Source organism: Clupea harengus, chromosome 12 (genome assembly GCF_900700415.2).
Source record: "Clupea harengus chromosome 12, Ch_v2.0.2, whole genome shotgun sequence".
In the NCBI taxonomy this organism is placed as follows: domain Eukaryota; kingdom Metazoa; phylum Chordata; class Actinopteri; order Clupeiformes; family Clupeidae; genus Clupea; species Clupea harengus.
In genome coordinates this window covers 22,906,931-22,930,775 of record NC_045163.1, presented here as the reverse complement: position 1 = coordinate 22,930,775, position 23,845 = coordinate 22,906,931, and the positions used below count along the sequence as shown (strand labels likewise).

General features: G+C 42.3%; 1 protein-coding gene across 1 annotated transcript in view; it reads right to left on the bottom strand.

Annotated features, from left to right (window-relative positions):
• The window catches only part of LOC105911057 (lipoxygenase homology domain-containing protein 1), a 45,821-nt gene that overhangs the window by 21,571 nt on the left and 405 nt on the right, over window positions 1–23,845 (bottom strand). The window contains 20 exon segments of the mRNA XM_042709440.1: window positions 964–1,124; window positions 2,975–3,051; window positions 3,397–3,512; window positions 3,781–3,977; window positions 5,529–5,584; window positions 6,070–6,147; window positions 7,343–7,503; window positions 9,325–9,479; window positions 9,834–9,969; window positions 10,384–10,470; window positions 10,835–10,995; window positions 11,290–11,425; window positions 11,806–12,056; window positions 12,405–12,534; window positions 12,932–13,083; window positions 14,344–14,442; window positions 16,264–16,448; window positions 16,955–17,035; window positions 21,711–21,825; window positions 23,280–23,845. The exon segment at window positions 23,280–23,845 is cut by the window's right edge and continues 405 nt beyond it. Of these exon segments, the coding sequence (XP_042565374.1) occupies window positions 964–1,124; window positions 2,975–3,051; window positions 3,397–3,512; window positions 3,781–3,977; window positions 5,529–5,584; window positions 6,070–6,147; window positions 7,343–7,503; window positions 9,325–9,479; window positions 9,834–9,969; window positions 10,384–10,470; window positions 10,835–10,995; window positions 11,290–11,425; window positions 11,806–12,056; window positions 12,405–12,534; window positions 12,932–13,083; window positions 14,344–14,442; window positions 16,264–16,448; window positions 16,955–17,035; window positions 21,711–21,825; window positions 23,280–23,845 (3,100 nt within the window).

Sequence of the window (23,845 nt, the reverse complement as noted above, 5' to 3'; positions counted from 1 at the left end):
CATGACCATGGAATTATATGGTACTCACATTGACACCGTAGGGAGGGAAATACATCATTCACACTGACACTCACATTCATGCTATACAGATAACGTTAAACTAACACAGGAACCTGGAGCTAAGGATGACGACTGAGGGAGTTGAAAGGCCTGAAAAGTGACAACATGGTTGCTGTATATCTGTTGGACAGGTAATTATCTGGTTTGTTTTGGGGGGAATTTGTTATTTCCCTGAGCTATGTAGCCAATGTAGCTGGCTACTTATGCAGCTTATGTGTTATCCCAATGCAAACGTGCCATGTAGCCATGACTATGTAGCCATGTGTACGTACACGTACCTTATAGGTAATCTATCTGTGTTTATGTTTGCAGGTGTCTGCATTGTAGTTGTGAGTAAGCGCTGTTATTTTTGTATCTTATGTTAGTCTATATTGGCTTTGACAGTACGTTTTACAAATGTGGTGATGTAGTTATTTGTGTTTTTTGTGGTTGTGAGAATGAGACATGAAGTAATTGGATACATTAGCGATGACTATGATTCTCTGCACGATTCTCTTTAATTGACTTCGAGGTGTCCCTGCTGTGTGAGTTCTTTGCCTCTGCACACACACACACACACACACACACACACACACACACATGCTATCAGTGCTATCAATCTCAATGCTATCAAAGGTTTCCATTTACAAGTTAAAGATCCTTAAGGATCCTTTGGCTCGTCTTTCACACACACCAGATCTCAAGGCTCTCACCTTTACACTGAAACACATCTGAACTCCTTAAATGTTTTCACCACACAGCACGCACACCACACACATACACTTATTTTGAACACACGCACAAACGCACACACACACACACACACACACACACACACACACACACACACACACACACACACACTTCAAATGTCATTACAGAAGTATACACATGAACACCTTAAACATGAATACTCAAACACACCTTAAATATCTCTGTAGTTCCTCTCTCAAAATTGTTTGACCTGTTCTCAAGTCTGAGCAGTTCTGTTTTGCCCTCAAGGCCGTAGATCTGCATAAACACGCGTGCATTGGTGCCGGCAGCAAACACATCCCCCGTCACAACTGTCACCTCATAGTTGATCACTGCAAAGGCCAGTACAGAAGTCAGTCAACCAGATCAATCAAAATCCTCTAAACAATGGTATTTTACGGGAGAATGATACAGTTCATACAGTGAATATACTCTCACTCACTTACAGACACAAGAGTGTTAATTTGGACAGGGACAGGATTTGTAAAAACTACCTTTGATATAAAAGAGTAGAGTATGGCAACATCTCACCTGTGAGTACTTTTCAACTGAACGTGGCTTAAAACTCAGAGACTCATTATTCTTATAGAAATTCTGAACCCATGTCGTGTTTTGACCTTGGGTCAGGAGCCAAATGCTGTCGCCCTCAGATGTATTGTTAGAGCTTGAAGCAGCACAAAGACAACAGGAATTGGCACGAGCACCGCAGGCGCAAGTGTTGTTTTTGTTTTCCTCAATTGGGATGGACAGATAGCCTGATTAACTGGCACGCACAAATGCAGCTTTTAGGCAGATTAAGGAGGCTCGTTCTCTGGGGCGCCGTGGCTTCGGGAGACAGCATTCCTCTCAGGTTTCCATTGGGATTGAATGAGTTTGGCCATCATGCCAGACTCTTCATTTAACACATTTCCTTATTTATCAGTAGGGCAGGATCCTGTCAAGTATCTAATGTCATACATTTGACCCCTGGTCTGGCTCTTTAGTAAGCAAACAAAGAAGCACTGGTAAATAACCGAGGCCGGGGCTGTATAATCAGGCCTGTGTACTATAAATGTATATACATATATTTATATTTATTATTATAAATATATAACTAAGCACTCAAATTGATTTGAAATCGTTGTGGTAGAGTATTTGGGACTTTAAAGCAACATTATGCAGGTTTTTTTTTTTTTTGTAGGAAACCTACAAAAAAGTGCCTGTTGTCCCCCACTCTATGTACTTAGTAACACTATGCAACAATTTGATACTTTTTGAAGTATGGTTTTATAGGCAACTAGTTTTGGTACCATCCTCAAATTCATTTTGATAGCATTTGGTCATGTGAAGGACAGATAAACACCTGTGTCTTTCCCACTAGCCATCCAGGATATGCCCTATGTAGTTCTGTATTTCCTGGGTGGAACACCTTGCAAAAATGGAAGAAAAGCTTTCAAAGCATGACATTGCCAGCTATACTGCCAAAATACACCAGTTAGTGTGTTGACAAGCTTCTATCAGTGTCAACTGGGCTGTTGGTGCCTTTTAGGTAGTTAGCATACTAGTTTTGGAACAGAGCTCCTTATTGCTGCTTTAAGCTCCATGTTGGATAGCTCATGTGAAATGTGCAAATAGCTTAAAACCAAATCTGTTGTCTGATAGCTCGATATTTTTTGACAAAATAGTTTTTAAACTGTATGCTATATGTTTTTGCTTAGGGCATGTTAGGCTGACTCATTTTACCAACTTCGAGTCTTCTGTTGCCTCTGTTCTCTGTACCTCTGTATATTCGAGAAGCCTATTTGCACAGTGATCTTATTCAGGTACTCCTGTTGGAGAGCACACACCCACACACAGACTGATTTACATTTAGTCATTTATCAGGCGCTTTTATCCCAGCTGACTTTCAGTACAGTGAGGGTATGCATTTTTTATTAGCGTTTGTGATCCGTGGGACATGAACTCTTGACCTTAGTGTTGCCGGAGCCCTGCCCTACGAGTTGAGATTCTAGACCTTAACCCGAGAGAGAAGAGAGAGAGAGAGAGAGAGAGAGAGAGAGAGAGAGAGAGAGAGAGAGAGAGAGAGAGAGAGAGAGAGAGAGAGAGAGAGAGAGAGAGAGAGAGAGAGAGAGAGAGAGAGAGAGAGAGGGAAGGAGGGAGGAGAGAGAGAGCGGCAGCTTGGCTAAACTCAGGGAATGATTACATTTCTCGATTTCAACGACCTCACTGGGATAGATCTCCATCTCCACCTTGCCATCTGCCTCGTCTCTGCAAAGCCACCTGCACACAGACACACAGATACAGAATTATCTACAACATGACCTTCATACTGTTTGCCCTGCACCCATACTCTCTTTCACACAGATACAGAATAATCTACATCATAACCTACATACTCTTTGCCCTGCACCCATACTTTCAGACATGGTCATTACAGCTTAACCCACAAACCTACACATTCCCTTTCCTTTGTTATTTTACTACACACACACACATTCTCTGTAATGAACATACAAACAAACATACACACACAGACACAAACACACTAATATATAGTTACTGATGGCCTGGATTGTTATAGCTTCACACACACACACACACACACACACACACACACACACACACCTGTGAGCTGGGAACATGTACTGCAAGCCGTGCACTGGAACACTGAGCAGCACGCTGTCAAGAAACCAGCCAGCCTTCAGGCCCTCGTTAGAGTGGCCTATCAGGATGCGGCTTATCTGCCTCATACACACACACGCACGTGCACAAACACACACACGCACACACGCACCAACACATACTCACACACACAAACATGCACACACACACATACACACACACACACACACACGCTGTTTACATTCTCAAACACATTTTAAAATGCATGAACACCACTAGACAACAGATCTTTTTAGTTATATGTGAACGTGTGAGGGTTTCTATGTCATCGCTGAAGGTAAGGTGAGAGACAGTAATCCAAGAATTGTGTTTGTAAATGTCCCTCACCTGGCCGATGTCATACGTCTCCAACGTGAAGATGTCCACCTGTCCCGTCTCAAAGTAGTTCCCCAGGTCGTTATCAGACACCAGCTGCAGAACTTTATTCGTGTCTCCCTTTTCTCCATAGAGCTTCACAAACACCCTTGAGTCCGAGCTGGCTCCACTTATACTGCCTGTCCTGATGGACATGTGGTAACTCATGTCTGGAGCAGACAAAGACACAAAGACATATGTCTCAGAGACGATGCCGGCCTGGCCTGGCTTTGTGAATGTGCATGAACTCAACCACCCAAAGGGACATGCTCATGGCTACAACAGAACGTATGACAACAGGAATGTGTTAGATTTAGGTGGTTTTATAATTTAAGTTCATAACTTCACATAATTTCACATACTTGCAACAACCCCCAAAAGCTAGTTGGCATAGCACAAGCGAGAGCCATCAAGGTGGCCCCTGGCCTTTTGTCTATGTTGATGAGCCATCAGACATGGTTCCTGGCTTTTGTGTGCCTTGGAGCTAGAAACATTAGCTGGCTTTTGTCTACAGCCACGACAGGATGGTCAAGGCCACAAGGCATTAGCATCTATATGGCCATACCTGACCATAGCCCTCTGACCTCCAGACACACCCATCCCCTCCCCTTTACACCTCATGTTAATTCTGCAATATAAAATGTCTGTACTTTCTGTAATGTTGGAGAAGATGAAGCAAGGAGCCCAAGCTGTGAGCAGACGTGCCTAGCGCATGCTCGTGCTGCGCCGAGCTGACCGTGGCTAGTGACTGAATAAAACACATTCTTTCGCTAAGCCGTCTTCTACAAGTCTGTTATTCCTGAACAAACTAACTTGAACCAAAGTGTGGGCATCCGACGAATTCGACGGAGAACAGCGAGATCTTTCAAATGGTATATCTTATATATTACATTTTTTTTAATCTTTTATGCCCTTCTACTGCGTAGAATTTCACTGCTCTGATGACACTAAGCTATTTGGTGCATGTGACAAATAAAACACTTTGACTTTGACTTTGACTTTGATGTAATGTGTGAACATTATGGACTATGGATAGCCTACTTGTAACAGTGTATCAGTGTGGTCTTACTCACTGACTGTCTATTACACTGGACATAATGGTATAATTACAATGTAATGAAGGTTATATAAGCTGGCGCTGCATTCTGGAAGGATCCATTTAAGTTTATGAAGTCTTAATTCACTCAAGAGAAAAGTTTGAGAGTTGAAAGAAAGGAGACCTGGAGGAGTATCTTCAAATCAAATCAAATCAAATCAAATCAAATCAAATCAAATCAAATCAAATCAAATGTGTGTTGTGCAATGGCTGCATCAGCTCCTGGCCCTAATGGGGTACCTTATCGTGTCTATAAACGTATCATGATAGTTTGAAGTATCTATGGAAGCGTATGGTGATCGTATGGAGAGGCAGGTGGTATTTTCACTCAGAAGGAGAAGAGCGCCATGACCATTGACCAATTTCGACCTGTCAGTCCTCTTACGTAATGTGGAAAGAAAAATCTTCTTTAGTGTGGTAGATGTTTGGAACATAGTAGCATGATTTGGCATCAAAATCAGGCAGCAAGGACAGAAGGCAGAGACCTCTGTCTAGTATTTTTTGACCTCACCAATGCCTTTGGATCGGTGCCACACAGATATTCAGTTGTGCTTCAACACAAGTAACTACACCACATCCTGGCATCATTTGGAGATTGGCATCATGGCTGGATGCACCATTTTACCGTTGGCTTTCACCATGGCAGTGGAGGTCATTATAAGAACAGTTGGTGGTGAGAGGCTGCAGGAATTGTGGAGTTACCAATGACCAGCTTTGAGTTACCAATGACCAGCTTTGTGGACTAGTATAAAATGTGCTAAGACCAGCCTTAGTCACAGTCTTAGGGTCCAGCAATCAAGAACACTGCTCCAACGGTAAAAACAGGGAAGAAAGAGCTTTAAAGGAGTTGTCTTAGGGTGCTCACAGACTACTTGGGGACATGTGAATTAACCTGTATTATGTGAAGAAGCCTGTTGTTGCAAGATGCTTTGGGTGCCAAAGGTGACCAGGGGTCGTATCCCAGCTTCTTCCCTTACCCTAACCCGGGTTCATAATCCCAGGGGACTTGGTCTAGGTTGTCGGGAATGAGTTCTTGCAGGAATTTAACTCCTTTTTTCTGTGTATAAACTAAAACAAAAAAATCACATGTTTTCACAAACCAGGGTGTTTAAGTTTGGTGTGTGTTGTGTATGTGTGTGTGTGTGTGTGTGTGTGTTTAAACTCACTATATAGACGCTGGGCCATCTGCTGTGGGGAGCAGCTCTCTCACAATGTGTCCATCATCTTCATTTCGATCTAACCATCTGATAGAGACAGTAGAATATGAGATGAGCATGTTTTGTTTGTATCTATCTGTGTGTGTGTGGGGGAGAGAGAGAGAGAGAGAGAGAGAGACTGAGGAACTTGTGTGTGTGTGTCTGTGTGATTTGGATGCATGTCTCTGAATTTCATGGTATAGCGTTGGCGGTATGGTGTTGGTGCGTGACATACAGACAGAGAAAATAGTGTGAGAGAGTAAGTCTGAGTAGTTTTTGTTAAGTGGTGTGGTGTCATGATGGTACCTGTAAGAAAGTGAAAGAGCGACAGAGACAGCGTAGTTTGGTTGGTATGGTGAGGGTGTATGAGAGACAGACAGAGAGCAAGAGAGAGAGTGAGTCTGGGTGTGTGTGTGAGAGACAGACAGACAGACAGACAGACAGACAGACAGACAGAGAGTGCAAGAGAGAGAGAGTCTGGGTGTGTGTGTGAGAGACAGACAGACAGACAGACAGAGTGCAAGAGAGAGAGAGAGAGTGAGTCTGGGTGGGTGTGTGAGAGACAGACAGACAGACAGACAGACAGACAGACAGACAGAGTGCAAGAGAGAGAGAGTCTGGGTGTGTGTGTGAGAGACAGACAGACAGACAGACAGAGTGCAAGAGAGAGAGAGAGAGTGAGTCTGGGTGGGTGTGTGTGAGAGACAGACAGACAGACAGACAGAGTGGCAAGAGAGAGAGAAAGAGTGAGTTGGGTGGGTGGTGTGAGAGACAGACAGACAGACAGACAGACAGAGTGCAAGAGAAGAGAGAGAGTGAGTCTGGGTGGGTGTGTGAGAGACAGCACAGACAGGAGGTGCAAGAGAGAGTGAGTCTGGGTGGTGTGTGAGAGACAGATAGACAAAGTGCAAGAGAGAGAGTGAGTCTGGGTGGTTTGGGCAGTTTAGCTCATGTTTCCCTTTAGGCTCCATTAGCAAACCGTGGGTAAACCCAATGCTACTTCATTAGCCACTGAGTTAAACAGGCTATCAGAGAACAGTTGTGAGGGTGTGCGATGCTATATGGGAGAAGGCCAGAGAACATTCTGGCCAACAAGCTTGATCCCAGCATGTTAGTGTCAACTAGTGAGAAATACCAAATTATTTCCTGAATAATGATGCAGTTAGTGAGAGACAGAAGTGGGGTCTGGCTAGGTAATGATACAGATAGTAAAAGACAGCATGTGATTGGCTGGCTGTCCTGCCTGTAACATGGGAACTCCACAGCGGACGCCTCTGGTTGGCCATCCTCTCGGACCATTACTTTATCCAAAAACCAACCGCAGCCTCCGCCCCTCCCGTCGTGGCCAATCCGGAGCCGCCGCAGCTGGCCTAGCGTCACCGCTTCAATCACAAACTCGTCCGCCTGCGCACAGAAAACACAGTGGTATATGAAAACAACACTTTACTTAAACCACACACACACACACAGAAACACACACTCACACTCACACACAGAGACACACACAAACATACATACACACACACACAGAAAACACAGTGGTATATGAAAACAACACTTTACTTAAACCACACACACACACACAGAGAAACACACACTCACACACAGACACACACACACACACACACACACACACAGAAAACACAGTGGTATATGAAAACAACACTTTACTTAAACCACACACACACACAGAGAAACACACACTCACACACAGACACACACACACACACACACACAGAGAAAACACAGTGGTATATGAAAACAACACTTTACTTAAACCACACACACACACACAGAGAAACACACACTCACACACACACAGACACGCACACACACACACACACACACAGAGAAACACACACTCACACACACACAGACACACACACACACACACACACACACAGAAAACACAGTGGTATATGAAAACAACACTTTACTTAAACCACACACACACACACAGAGAAACACACACTCACACACACACAGACACGCACACACACACACACACACACAGAGAAACACACACTCACACACACACAGACACACACACACACACACACACACACAGAAAACACAGTGGTATATGAAAACAACACTTTACTTAAACCACACACACACACACAGAGAAACACACACTCACACACACACAGACACACACACACACACACACACACACAGAGAAACACACACTCACACACAGACACACACACACACACACAGAAAACACAGTGGTATATGAAAACAACACTTTACTTAAACCCAGTATCCATAAAGCATCATAAACACATTCATAAAGCGTTATAAGGTATTCATAATGTTTCATAAATATTGACATAAGTTTCTATAACTTTTTATACATGTGACTGCACTCATTAAGCATTACGATGTTATGGTACAAGCCCTTACAGCTTTAAGTATCAGAATGCGTAATAAAGTTTATTTTACCTCTTGATAATGGCACTGATGACATATTTGCCTTATGTCAAATGCTGGTTATTCACCACATGCTCTTCATGAAGCCATATGTGACCCTATACAAGCTTTCATAATAATAGTTGTGTAGTGCTTATACTACGACCGTATAACACTGACTATTTATAAATAGTTAGTCACTATGATGCATTATGAATACTTTATAAACATTTATAAATGTGTTTTAATGCTTCATGGATACTGGGTTTCAGTGAAGTGTTACCCAACAGAACTCTATCATGTGTGTGTGTGTCTCTTCATTGTTTTCATTAACATTCATAACATTATTATAGAGGCTTGAAGATACATACGTGACATTTATATAATGGTCAGGGGTGTAACTATAGGGGGTGCAGCAGGTGCGGCTGCACCTGGGCCTGTGGGTTTTGGGGGCCCGTAGCCGGGGTGTTTTCGTGCCCAAGAAAAATATCTGCGCAGGGGGATGGGGCGTGGCGGCGGCGGTGGCGGCGGCGGTGGCGATTACAAACAAGGGCTAGGGGACTGTAACATTTTTGGGAACCACTGCCTTACGCTACTGACTAGGGCCCGTCATAATGGCCTGCACCTGGGCCCGTCGTAACTACGTTACACCACTGATAATGGTGGTTAACACAACCCAACCTCCTGATCAGCAAACAGCTGCTGTGTTCAATATACTGTCTGAGCTCATTGACTGTATTTTATGAAAGAAATCTGACTTGGGGAACTGGGTTGGAGTGATGTATTATTATTATTATTATTATAATAACTCACATTGCCTTTTTCAAACTTATTGACGTTGTTCAGGCTCTGGAACAAGAGTCTCTCCCCTGTGTCACCCAGGTCTCCAATCAGAGTCAGGTACACACTGGCGTCTGTCCCGCTCCCGTTCACGTTCCCAGTGACGACCGTCAGCTTGTACTTAATGACTGGTGGAATAAACACATAAGGACGCACACATGACAATTAAAGAACACCAGATGTTTTTTGGGTGGAAAATTAGTATATATGGAAGACACTCAAATTACTCTTTTTATCTTGATGCAATTGTGTGTCTGTGTGTGTGTGTGTGTGTGTGTGTGTCTGTGCGTGTGTGTGTGTTGTGTTTGTGTGTGTGTGTGTGTGTGTGTGTGTGTGTGTGTGTGTGTGTGTGTGTGTGTCTGTGTGTGTGTGTGTGTGTGTGTGTGTGTGTGTGTGTGTGTATGTGTGTGTGTGTGTGTGTGTGTGTGTGTGTGTGTGTGTGTGTGTGTGTGTGTGTGTGTGTGTGTGTGTGTGGGTCCTACGTGGCAGTGGCTCTGGAACAAGGGGGCCTGTTGCTGGCAGCTCTCTGATAATTTCCTGATCGTCTTCATTGATGTCCAGCCAGCGGCCGCAGGCGAACTTGTACCTGTCTTTAGTTAGTGTGTTCATCACTGTCACCTACACACAGACACGCACAAACATTACATGTATTTGCACACACACTTGTCCCACCTGGCCCCACTAAATGTTAAGTTACTGTGGGTACCATGAACTTAAATTAACTTCAAGTAAATTAAATCACACAGTATCAATAGATACTATAGGCCTACATTGCTTATTTATTTGTACAATGTACATGAAAAGTGTGATCCTGTATGTGTGTGTACAGTATGTGTGTTAAGACATGTATTAGACAGACCCTGTTGAGATGCGTATTTGTGTGTGTGTGTGTATGTGTGTGTGTGTGTGTGTGTGTGTGTGTGTGTGTGTGTGTGTGTGTGTGTGTGTGTGTGTGTGTGTGTGTGTGTGTGTGTGTGTGTGTGTGTGTGTGTGTGTGTACTGTATGTGTGTTAAGACATGTATCAGACAGACCCTGTTGAGGTGCCAGCCTGAGAAGGGGTTTCTCTTTTCATGCCAAATGCGGAGCTTTCGCACACGTCCGATCTCCGGCATCTCCACCTACAGCAGCCCGGCAGGGAGGAAGCACAAAGCATGCTGAGAATCTCTGTCTTCCTCTCGCATTCTTTCTCTGTATCTCTCAGTCACTCTCTCACTCTCTCTCTCTCTTTCAGCCCCCCCCCCCTCTCTCATGCACACACACGCACACACACACACACACACACACACATGCACACACACATACACACACACACACACACACACACACATACACACACACACACACACACACACACACACACACACACACACGCACACACATACACACACACACACACACACACACACACACACACACAGACAGACACACAGACACACACCCATACACACTTACAAACACGAATACACACACACAGATACTCACCATGAACTTGTCGATTTGTGCCGTTTCAAAGCTGTCTGACTTGTTCTCCGTTTTGAACTCGTCACTCTTGCCCTTCTCACCGTAGAGCTGCACGAACACCTGGGCATCTGTGCCCGCCCCCTTAATATCTGACGTGTAGATCCACAGCGACCATGGATACTCTAAACATAGACAGACAGATAGAGAGACAGACAGACAGAGAGGCAGACAGACAGAGAGATAGACAGACAGAGTATGAGGTATGAACACACATATTATATTCAATGTATGTTTATGTATGTATCTACAGTGCATTTGTGTGTGTGTGTGTGTGTGTGTGTGTGTGTGTGTGTGTGTGTGTGTGTGTGTGTGTGTGTGTGTGTGTGTGTGTGTGTGTGTGTGTGTGTGTCTGAGAGTGTGCACTTGCACCATGCATGTGTGTTTGCATGTATGTCACTTGTGTGAGTATTACTTACTCTTCATTTTCTTTTTCCTGAGTGAGACCATCTCATGGAGCTCTCTCGTCACCATACCATCCCCATCATCCTCATCAAACCATCTACTGCAAGGAAAGACCTGCTCTATCCCAGTGAAGGGGCAGTACACTGTCACCTACACACACACACACACACACACACACACACACACCACCAGACAGAAATAGAAAAGAGGTTTGATAAAATAAGTGGACCACTGAATGTTAAACACTCACACTCTCTCTCTCAACCTCTCTCTCTCACACACTCGAAGGGAACCCTAACCATAACCTTTAAATAAATGTTTATATTTACCACTAAACTTATTAACTCCTTCATGTTTCTCTATGTCCCTGAACTTGTCAAATGCAAAATGACTCACCGACAAAAGCAACCTCAAACACACACACACACACACCCACAAACACATACACACACACATAGACACACATACACACACACACACACACACACACACACACACACACACACACACACACACACACACACACACACCTTTTCGCAGTACCAGCCGCAGCTGACCCCGACGTTGTCGTGCCCGATGGTGACCCTGCTGAGAGGACTGAGCAGCGTGCAGATCTCCACGTTGAAGATGTCGATCTGAGCGCGCTCAAACGTGCCCCCTTCCAGGAACACCCTGCCGCTATTTATCACTCCCTTTTTCCCGTACATCACCAGGTGGATCTTAGAGTTGGTGCCCGCCCCGCGTACATCGCCCGTCATCACCTGCACGTTATAGGTGACCCCTGCACGGACAGAAGTCAACATACAGAGCGCAAGACTGAGGCTGCGTCTGCAAAGTAAAGAAGTGCTGCTGACTGATAGAGCCACAGGTACAGTATGACGGATTAATCATCGCCATGACGGCAGTAGAACAGTTGGATAGTAAATGAGAGGTAGTTGTCACGGTTACAGTTTAAAGGCTATTTCAGGCATTGAGAGGAGCGAGAGAGGAGAGGTGTGATGCTTCCAATAGCTGAGGCACAGACGCAGAGGTTAAACTAGTAGCTTCAGCAGCACACTGACTTTCAGATGGAAGTGGTTTGTGAGATGGCTTTTAATGAACCCCTCTTGGTTTACATTTATAGTTTTACCTGTAACCAAACCAGTTGCTCCCACCAGTGCATCCCTCTGTATCTTGCCGTCGCCCTCAGCAAGGTCGAACCAGGAATTGTCGTATACAAACTCATACAACTGTTTATTTCCTATGTCGTCTATCACCACCTACAAGCAAACACAGAAAAACTGGTACAACACTTTCTTTTTATGTGCATTTTATGTGTACATATGTTATTGTTTAATTGTACATATGTTATTGTTTATGTGTACATGTTATTGTTTATGTGTACATTTGTTATTGTTTATGTGTACATTATGTTTATATGTTATTCTTTATGTGTAAATATGTTATTCTAGTCTCCCTTCTCTGATGTTTACAGCTTTTCTCTGCCTGTCTCTCTCTGCATATGTCTGTGTGTGTGTATGTGCGTGTGTGTGTGTGTGTGTGTTTGTGTTAGTGTTTGTTTGTGTGTGTGTGTGTGTGTGTGTCTGTGTGTCGTGTGTGTTTGTGTGTGTGTTCGTGTGTATGTGTGTGTGTGTCTGTGTGTGTGTGTGTGTGTACCTTATCAAGGCACCAATCTGCTGACCCCCCCTTGTTGTTATGTCCAATTGTAATCTTCTTCATACGGCCCAGATTTGGAGCCTCAACGACAAACTTGTCTTCAGCTGCCCGCTCAAAGTTATCTTTATCCTTACTGTCCAGCCTACGTTCACCTAAACATATACACAGACACAAATATTATTACATACATACAGTACATATGGGACAAACAGGACATACATACAGTACATACATACATACATAAACATATACATACATACATACATACATACATACATACATATATACATACATACATACATACACACATACTTACATACATACATACATACATACACACATACATATATACATTAGGGCTGTCAATAGATACAAAAAATGAACTAATTAATCTCACATTTTGAAATTCATTAATCTAGATTAATCGCGATTAAAAGTTTGTTTTTCTACTAAAGACTAAATCTTATAAATTAACGAGTAATCACTTCAGACAGTGAGTATTTTAGACACTGGTATTTGTGCTCTCTCGTCGCCATACAAGGAATGCATGCGAGACACAATGGTGCCCCTCAACGGTAAATCGTAAGAATTGTCCCCTGAAGCAATTCGGAGCACCTCAGTCAGCCCACCTTCTTCAACAATGTTGATGGGCCGACAGTCACCAGCAACCCAAACTGCTACAGTGGTTGTAACCTTTTCACGGACTGGTCTAGTTATTTTCCTAGAAAAGTCGTGGAGTGTGGGTTGGCGACCATCTAACCTGGGACTGCTTTCTGTCGGGTGCTTTTCATTAAGGTGATAACTTAAAGACGAGCTGCTTCTGTGATAAATAAATTCAGCTTGACAAATGCTACATACAACTTTAGTTTTGTCGATTGTTCCCTCATTTTGCCTCTTAAACAGAAACTTTCCGCCCAACAATCCTCAGCTCTCTCCATCTTCCACTACCGTCTCGGTGTCTCCTATCTAACTGACTGCAGGCACGCGGCGGTTTCGTTACAGGGGTCAACGCACACCGGAAGTAAACAAAATTGCATTAACTGCGTAAAATATTTTATCGCATTAATCTCGGCCACAATAATCTGATAGATTAACGCGTTAACTTTGACAGCCCTAATATACATACATACATACATACATACATACATACATACATACATACATACATACATACATACATACGTACATACATACATACACACATACTTACATACATACATACATACACACACATTTACATACATACATATACACACACACACATGCACACATACAGACTTACATATATACATACACACACGGATACATACATACATACATACATACATACATACATACATACATACATACATACATACATACATACATACATACACAAGAAACATGAAAGGCTGTGTTATACAAACCCATACCTGTGTCTCCTTTCTCTCCAAAGATGTTGAGGAACACATCGGCATCTGTTCCACTGCCCTTGACGTCTGCCGTAAACACACTTACCAAGTATTTGTTCACTGCAAAATATAAACAGACGTGCACACAATACACATTAGAATATCTACACACATGGATATGTCTACACAAAGGCAACAGAGTTAAAAACAGAAGATACACCCTTAACTGAAGATACACATTAAACTGAAGATACACCCTCCAACATTAAACTGAAGATACACATTAAAATGAAGATACACCCTCCAACATTAAACTGAGGATACACCCTCCAACATTAAACTGAAGATTCACCCTCCAACATTAAACTGAAGATACACATTAAACTGAAGATACACCCTCCAACATTAAACTGAAGATACACATACACCCTAAACTGAAGATACACCCTCCAACATTAAACTGAAGATACACCCTCCAACATTAAACTGAGGATACACCCTCCAACATTAAACTGAAGATACACCCTCCAACATTAAACTGAGGATACACCCTCCAACATTAAACTGAAGATACACCCTCCAACATTAAACTGAAGATACACATTAAACTGAAGATACACCCTCCAACATTAAACTGAAGATACACATTAAACTGAAGATACACCCTCCAACATTAAACTGAAGATACACATTAAACTGAAGATACACCCTAAACTGAAGATACACCCTCCAACATTAAACTGAAGATACACATTAAACTGAAGATACACCCTCCAAAATTAAACTGAAGATACACCCTCCAACATTAAACTGAAGATACACCCTCCAACATTAAACTGAAGATACACATTAAACTGAAGATACACCCTCCAACATTAAACTGAAGATACACCCTCCAACATTAAACCGAAGATTCACCCTCCAACATTAAACCAAAGATTCACCCTCCAACATTAAACTGTAGACCAGAGGAAGTCTGAACACCGTTTGTTATTTCCTTGCCAATAATTGATCTCAGCATAATAGTGACATTGTGCAGAGAGAATGAACATGTTCCAAAGGGTATAGTCCAGAGACAGTGCAGACTTAATGTACTCTTTTGACATGTAATACGAAGAAGAAACAACCAGAAATCAATGAATCAGCCACATATAAACACATACACATTATATACGCTGTGTACATCAACGTGCAAGTACATAGAGTGTATGTCAAGGCACATTGAGTGGCTGCACGCACGTAGGTGTTGCTGTAATTTGCAACCACAGGGATTAACAGAGCTTTTGTGTTGAGGTACAGAGTGTGTACGCGGTCAAACATGTGAGTGGAGAAGATGGGAACAGAGATAAACTTATCCCAGGAACAATAAGCCTATGCAATTTCCAATGTGTTCCTACTGCAAGACCTGCAGTAGGAACTTAGGTGTGAAATTACACGTGCTAGTTGCTTTTCTTGTTTTTTTTCCCTCTTTACTTTTGCATTATTTTTAGTTTATCAATTCTATCAAAAACATTGTCCAGGATACAATATTTAAGACTGTTGATGTTGTGAATATGGGGTTGTATTCAGACGTTGACACATACAGTAGAATGTAGAATGTCTGGTATGAAAGCAACGAGCGGTTTGAATGAGTGTTAAGTGTATAGAGCAGTATGTGGAACTTATTAAGAACGTGTCTGAGATTGAAAACATGGGAAATATAGAAATGTCTGGAAAAATGATACCTATACATACATACATACATACAGTACATATAATATAATAATGTAATATAATAATATAATATAATATAATATAGTATAATGATATCTATACATTCATACATACATACAGTAGCACGGCAAGGCCAAGCAGGGCATATGTACTGTAGGGAATGTGTATATAAACGCTGGTCATGTAGAGTGAATGCACAAGTGTGAATGCTGTCAGGTTGTGACATACGTTTGGGCACATCCATAGGGTTGAAAGTGCCCAGCAGATCCCTGTAGATCAGGTAATCTCCATCATCCCTGCTCAGCCACTTACTACAGGCGAAGAAGAGGCGCAGGTGAGGTCTGCTCAAGTCCGTCAGCACCACTCGGTCCAGGAACCAGCCAGCGTTCATACCTGTGTTATCATGCTCAATTCTGATACACACACACACATTTACGCACATGCACACACACACACACATTTACGCACTTGCACACACACACACATTTACGCGCACACACACACACACACACACACACACATTTACGCACAAACACACAAATGCATACAGTACCAATCAAAAGTTTGGACATACTTTCTAATTTTTGGAGAAGATTTTTCTTTGATTTTATTATTTTCTACATGGTAGATAAAACTTTTTTTGTTTAGTACATTCCATATGTGTTCTTTTGTAGTTTAAATGTCTTCAGTATAAATCTACAATGTAGAAAATAATAAAAGTAAAGAAAACACTTTTGACTGGTACTGTATATGTAAGACTGATTTTCAAGCACACGTAATTGATTCTTAGAATAAGCATGTACAGAAAAAAAACCTCCAGGGAATTTTGTGTCTTTACATTTTGTGCCTGACTGTGTGTGTGTGTGTGTGTGTGTGTGTGTGTGTGAGAGAGAGATAGAGATAGAGAGAGAGAGAGTACCTTAGTTTCTGTATAACCCCCACATTGTGTGTCTTTATTCGGAATACATCTGTTTTATTTTTCTCGAATGCCGTTCTAGTTCTGCAGGGAAGATACAAAAACCAAATGAGACACTGAGCCGGAGATCATGTTTATATCCCAGTCTGGTCTGGTTCTATATAAAGACATGATATCAGGCAGTATCATGGGACCATCTCCTAGCCAACTAATCCCATCTATTTGCATGCATATTTTAGTGGTCTGTGTGTGTGTGCGTGTCCTTTCTGTTTATGTGTGTGTGTGTGTGTGTGTGTGTGTGTGTGTGTGTGTGTGTGGCTTTTCTGTTTATATGTGTGTGCGTGTGTCTTTTCTGTTTATATGTGTGTGTGTGTGTGTGTGTGTGTGTGTGTGTGTGTGTGTGTGTGTGTGTGTGTGTGTCTTTTCTGTTTATATGTGTGTGTGTGTGTGTGTGTGTTTTCTGTTTATATGTGTGTGCATGTGTCTTTTCTGTTTATATATGTGTGTGTGTGTGTGTGTGTGTGTGTGTGTGTGTGTGTGTGTGTGTGTGTCTTTTCTGTTTATATGTGTGTGTGTGTGTCTTTTCTGTTTATATGTGTGTGTTCTTGCATCCTGTATATTTGGTCCATATAACTGTAGTGAGTCTGGTCCCCAACCTATACAAAGGCATCTCTAAGCAAAAAGCTTTCATATAAATCCAAAAAGCATTCATATAAATAAGCATTTAATGATACACACGTACACAGAATCAAACATACATTCTGATGCATTTTCAAAACAAATCAGTTGACCAACCAGCAAACTTTGGAAATGAATGCAATTCCGACAGATTCCGTCACATTCCATTCCATTTCCAAAATGTTGCATTCTGACCGCTTCTCCGTCCAGTCCCCTCCAGGACCCAAGTCATTGCGACTTTCCGTCATGATGCAACACATGAGATGATTCCATACAGGACAGCCTTTATCTCTAATCTGAGAAGATTCAGATCCGTTTGACTCCATCTGAACCGTTACATCTAGTTGATTCAGGGTTGAGTCAGTAAGGTTGATTGAATCCTGCAGTGTGATTCAGTCAGTTTTTCATCTGAATCTTATCTCAGATGACTCACACTGGCTGTAATCCAATAAAATCATAATGGTTTACCTCATCATTGTGATTGACTCCATTCTATGACCCTGAATGCAAACTGCGTCTGTGTGTAAGGTATCATATGGCAACATCACATGACGCTCTATTGTTAAGGGCTAATCATGTCATGTGACATTTGATCCTTCTTATGGAGTGGCTGTCCAGCATATGACTGTATGGAAGAACGTAGCCCAGCATTTACCAATGGCATGCTTAATGTTTTGCTTGTCATGTTGTATTTTGAATCAACAAAGATTGTTTCATGCCAGTTTTCCTGTTGTGGATGATGTGTGTGTGTGAATGTGCACGCGTGTGTGTGTGTGTGTGTGTGTGTGTGTGTGTGTGTGTGTGTGTGTGTGTGTGTGTGTGTGTGTGTGTGTGTGTGTGTGTGTGTGTGTGTGTGTGTGTGTGTGTGTGTGTGTGTGTGTGTGTGTGTGGTTGCAGTATTCATACATTTGTGCCTATGGAAGCAATGCCATGGTTAAATGTGGCTTTCCTCTCATACAGTGTCATACTCAGAAGACAGGGAGACACGAAGAGTGTCTCAGAATTTGCGTGCGTTTCTGTGTGAATGTGTGTGTGATAGTGTTTCAGTGAGCATGTTTGGGTGTATTTGTGTGTGTATGTGTGTGTGTTTGTATGTAAATGTGTATCCATACATGCGTCTGTCCATGCATGTTTGTGTGTGTGTGTGTGTTTGTGTGTTTGTGTGTGTGTGTGTGTGTGTGTGTGTGTGTGTGTGTGTGTGGGTGGGTGTAACACTTGAGTGGGGTACCTCTTTTCACAGCTGGAGGGGAGAGGGCAAGGTTAGGGGGGGGGGGATAGAAATCAAAGATTAGCATCACTATGGCAACCATTGTAATGCCAGAGTATTCGTTCCAGTGACAATCAGTGGAGTGTGTGTGTGTGTGTGCCTGTGTGTGTGTGTGTGTGTGTGTGTGTGTGTGTGTGTTCAACGCTCTCTGGTATTCATCTTTCAGCTTTCAAGTATCTCTCCGATGCGTCAGTTTGCTCCAAACAGTCTGTATTAAGTTTCAGTATAGCGATCCATGTCTCAGTCTTATTCTGTGGGATGAATTCTGCCTGGCCTCTTTGGACAGGTGTGTGTGGGTGTGAGCTTGTCTCATATATATTAATGGCTCTTGATTGACACTTCTCTCTCCTATGGCCTCCACACAACAAAGAATAAAAAACTAGCTGTGGAGGAGTCCAGCAGCAGCAGCAGCAGGAAGAGAAATAGCCCACAAACATATGGCCACCAGTGGAATGCATTTATGGTGCTTCAGATGCCTCACTACTAGACATCCATCATCCCATATGCTGATATAACATATTTTCATGTTTTATGTGCTAGGCCTGTAAGCTTCTTTAAGTTAACTGGAGTATTCCATTCAACATCAATTTCTCTTTCTTAACGTGCCTCTGCTTTCTTAATCTTTATTAAGGAGAGCAAAAGTTTGTGATTTTGTGCCTGATGAAGAATCCTGTTTTAAGAGTGTCATAACGTGACCATAAACATGGCATGGCAGATACCCTGACAGCTCTCAGAATTTGGAATACCCTGACAGCTCTCAGAATTTGGAATACCCTGACAGCTCTCAGAATTTGGAATACCGTGACAGCTCCCAGAATTTGGAATACCCTGACAGCTCTCAGAATTTGGAATACCGTGACAGCTCCCAGAATTTGGAATACCCTGACAGCTCTCAGAATTTGGAATACCCTGACAGCTCCCAGAATTTGGAATACCCTGACAGCTCTAAGAATTTGGAATACCCTGACAGCTCCCAGAATTTGGAATACCGTGACAGCTTATGTTTATGCATCAAACATTATATGACAGCCAGTGTGATCTACCACAATGTGTTTTATGACATGATTATGTCTGTCTTCTGATGTTCAAGAAAAGAGTTAGCAATGATTACATTCAGTTTCCTTTCCATCAGGTAAAAAAACGAAAAAGCGTGAGCCAATAGGGACTCGGGATTTGTCCTGGAATTGCGGCAGACCTCTACCTCAGGGGAATGTCATCTTAGGGGGGAAATGCAGTGGAAGGAGTGGCACCAGATTGGTTACCATGGGTTACCAGGCACCTTTCTGAGTGAGTAGAACGATTTATCACATTACATTTCAACTGATCCTGGGAATACACTTCAAAACATATAGAAAAATAAAGAGACTCATGAGCCAGTCCTCCTCCTCACATAGCAGCTGCCTGTAATATGCATCTGAGCCTGATTGAGGCTAGTTTTGTCCAGAGTCAGCTTGTGATATGGATTGGTTCCCTTAAAACACTTTAGAAGTATTTTTAATGTACGTGGGCAAAGTGAACTGAACCCAGGCCACTGCACAGTAGTCGGTTGTTTTTACTATGTTGTGGAATAGCCTTGTGAATATCAGCCATGTTGTACAATCACTTTAACCACTCCCCAGAAGTTGCTAAAAAGTCCAGTAGAATATCTATAGAACCAGCTCCAAAGGGTTTTGGACCTTTTCCGTGAAAGTGAACTCGCTGGAGCCATACCAAATTAAAGCTGAAATAGGTATCTTCCTTTGTCAGAAATTACTTTTAGAAATTGAATAATGGACTTTTGATTAAAGTCATGAAAACAAGAAGTCAAGATTACATTTTGTCCACTGTTGCCAACCAGCCCCAGCACAGGGTTTGTTGACATACATTTAAAAGGCTACAAAGAATGAAGTAACTAATATAAATAACTTGAGCATTTAATTCAAACAACAACCAGAAAACATAAACATTCAATTCAACATCCAACAGTTTGTAACCAAATAACTGATTTGATCACTGAATAGTAGTTATGATCTTTAATTCTCTCCAAGCCCAAAATCAAGTTGCCACCCAACCCCACACACATTAGGACAAACCTTTGTACTAAAGCGATGTTATCCAGCTAGCATCACTCATCACAGACTTTCACATTTCATCAAAATAAAGCTGACTCCTATTTCTATCAACTAAAATACATATATATACTGTATGTTCTATATCTCTAACATAGTTCTTTAATGCTTTTAGTGGGGGAATCTTTTTGTTTGTTTGTTTTGACACTGTAAAATTGAAAAGTTGTCCTCACCTCAATTGTGAGTGACCAGTGACCTTCAGATGTTTTGACAGAATGGACATGTTTAGGTCAAGCAGGCAATCATTTAAATGTTAGAACTGTGTGCCAACCAACCCCGCTCTTCCCTACATACATTCTAACGGAGCAAAATCTCTGTCCCTCCCCGCCCCCTCTCAGCCCCTTGCCCACCTATTAGTTAGGCTCAGAGATGGGGGTGCACTTACACTTGACCTATTAGTTAGGCTCAGAGATGGGGGTGCACTTACACTTGACCTATTAGTTAGGCTCAGAGATGGGGGTGCACTTACACTTGACCTATTAGTTAGGCTCAGAGATGGGGGTGCACTTACACTTGACCTATTAGTTAGGCTCAGAGATGGGGGTGAACTTACACTTGACCTATTGATCTTCCTCATGCACACTATTACATAAATCAATCAATGCATAGGGGTGCATTGAACCTATTGGCTAAAGCAGGCACTAAAAGGCTACAAAACTGTTAATTAATTAATATGTATGGGTGCACGTTTGAAAAACAAACTTACTTGCAGGCCAGGTGAACTTTGGGAGTGACGCCATATTCACCAAAGAGGGTGACAAACACATTAGCATCAGTCCCTGCTCCTTTTACATCACCTGTCACTGTCGACACCTCATACACTAGGCACAGAGGGAAAGACAGAGCCAGTCAGAGAGCATGAATCAGCGGTTTCAGCTCTTTAAACATCTAAATGATGAGACAGAAAAAACATGAACCTGAACCTGAACCTGAACCTGATAACATGAACCAGACAGCCTTTTGCTAGTAAGATGGTGTCAAAGAGCTAACTGTTACGCTAAATAGATTTATATCTAGGAATTAGAATTTGACACAAGAAAAAAACACCAAAACCTCTGTCAAGACTTAAATCTTTGCAAAACATTCAGTCGAAGGCACCGAACATTTAGCTAAAGCTAGTCAACAAATCAGCTCCTACTAGTTTGCCAATACCCTGCACCCTACAACTATCAACCGAGATGAAGGACAGAGATATTCAGCTCCCATGTTAGACGTTAGACGTTTTCTGTTGAAGATTGACAATTGTAAGCCCCCAGAATGGTAAATAGACCCCTTACATGTGTTTTAGTGGGGGTTGGGTTTCCTCTGTCTTGCTCTAGGAGTGCCTCCTCTGTAGAGTGTAATTTACTGTGGGATTGCACTCACTCAATTATCGTGTAATTTACTGTGGGATTACACTCACTCAATTATAGAGTTCATTCAAACTACCCCCACTCCACATTGAAGAGAATTACACTGAGCGGCCTGAACTTGGAGACAAATTAGCTGTATCTTTATAGCATATCACCTTTCCTCCAGAATTTGGCATCTCACATACACACTTTGTTCTACTGTTTTCCGTGGAATCGACCATTCTTCGTCTGGCTTGTCTTGGTCGAAATAGAGCAGAGCACTAAGTATATTTGTCCAGTTGGATAGTTAATCAGGTGGAATGAATTCAGTATTTAATTACTCAACTAAACACTACTAACACAACTCTTCAATAAAAACAATTCTTTATAACCTATATACTAAATAATGTGACAAAAATGTAACATAGGATTATATATGCTTTGTGCTATTTGGCATATTACTTGTGTCTGGGCAAAGGCAAACGGATTCCAAAATGGCAGACAGTCTTGGTAAAGCTGATCCACAACTCACATTAAGCCTAAAATACAGATCTTACAGTCAGAATAATGAGAATATGGACCCTCTAGATATCCACCACTAATCCAAGTTATTGTTCAGTCAACTCTGTTTCAAATAATTTTTGTATTTTAACCGCAATCTGAAGGGGGCTTGTTATTTTCAGCCAATCATAGTCACCCCGAGGTCATGAGCCAATCAAAATCACCACAGACTGTATTGCTGTGAGCAGTTGAAACTTTGACTGGGATTTCCTGGCAAGTGAATCCAAAAGGGGTCTGTTTTTTTTCTCTCAGTAAGGTGAGGTTTTTTTTATTGTTTCTGTAAGCACAAAGCCAATGGCACCCTCAAACACAATCTAGACAGACCTCTAGAGAGAAGTTATTCAGGCATCAATCTCACCACGTTGCTCTCCTCATCATCTTACCTTTCTTGCGGTAGAACTCATCCTCGTAGTCATCTGACGACTCCGTTTGGTAGTTGAGCAGCTCATTCGGGAAGGTTTCCGCATAATCTGGTAGTTTCACTTTGTTTTTTTTCCCCTTCTTCCCCTTCTTGTCCTCATCACTGTCTGATCCCTTCTTTCCTTTCTTGCCCTTCTTCTTCTTCTTGCCCCCCTCCTCCTCCTCTTCCTCCTCTTCCTCGGCGGGCTCATCCTCTGAGGCCTTCTTCTTCTTTTTCTTTTTCTCCTTCGTGGCCATTTTCTCCCCTTCTTTTTCCTCTGTCCCCGAGCTTTTCTTCTTTCTCTTTTTCTCTTCTTTCACTCCCTCATTCCCCTCATCCTGCTTGGCACTTTTGTCCTTCTTCTTTTCTTTTCGCTTGGGCTCATTGTTGTTGTTGTTCTCCTCATCCTCAATCACTACGTCTTCCCCTTCATCCTCCTCCTCTTTTTTCTTTTTCTTTGCTTTTTTCTTCTTTTCCTCGCCCTCGCCCTTCTTTTTCTTCTTCTCCGCCTTCTCCGAGTGGCTCGTGCCCCTGTCTGTCTCTTCGTCC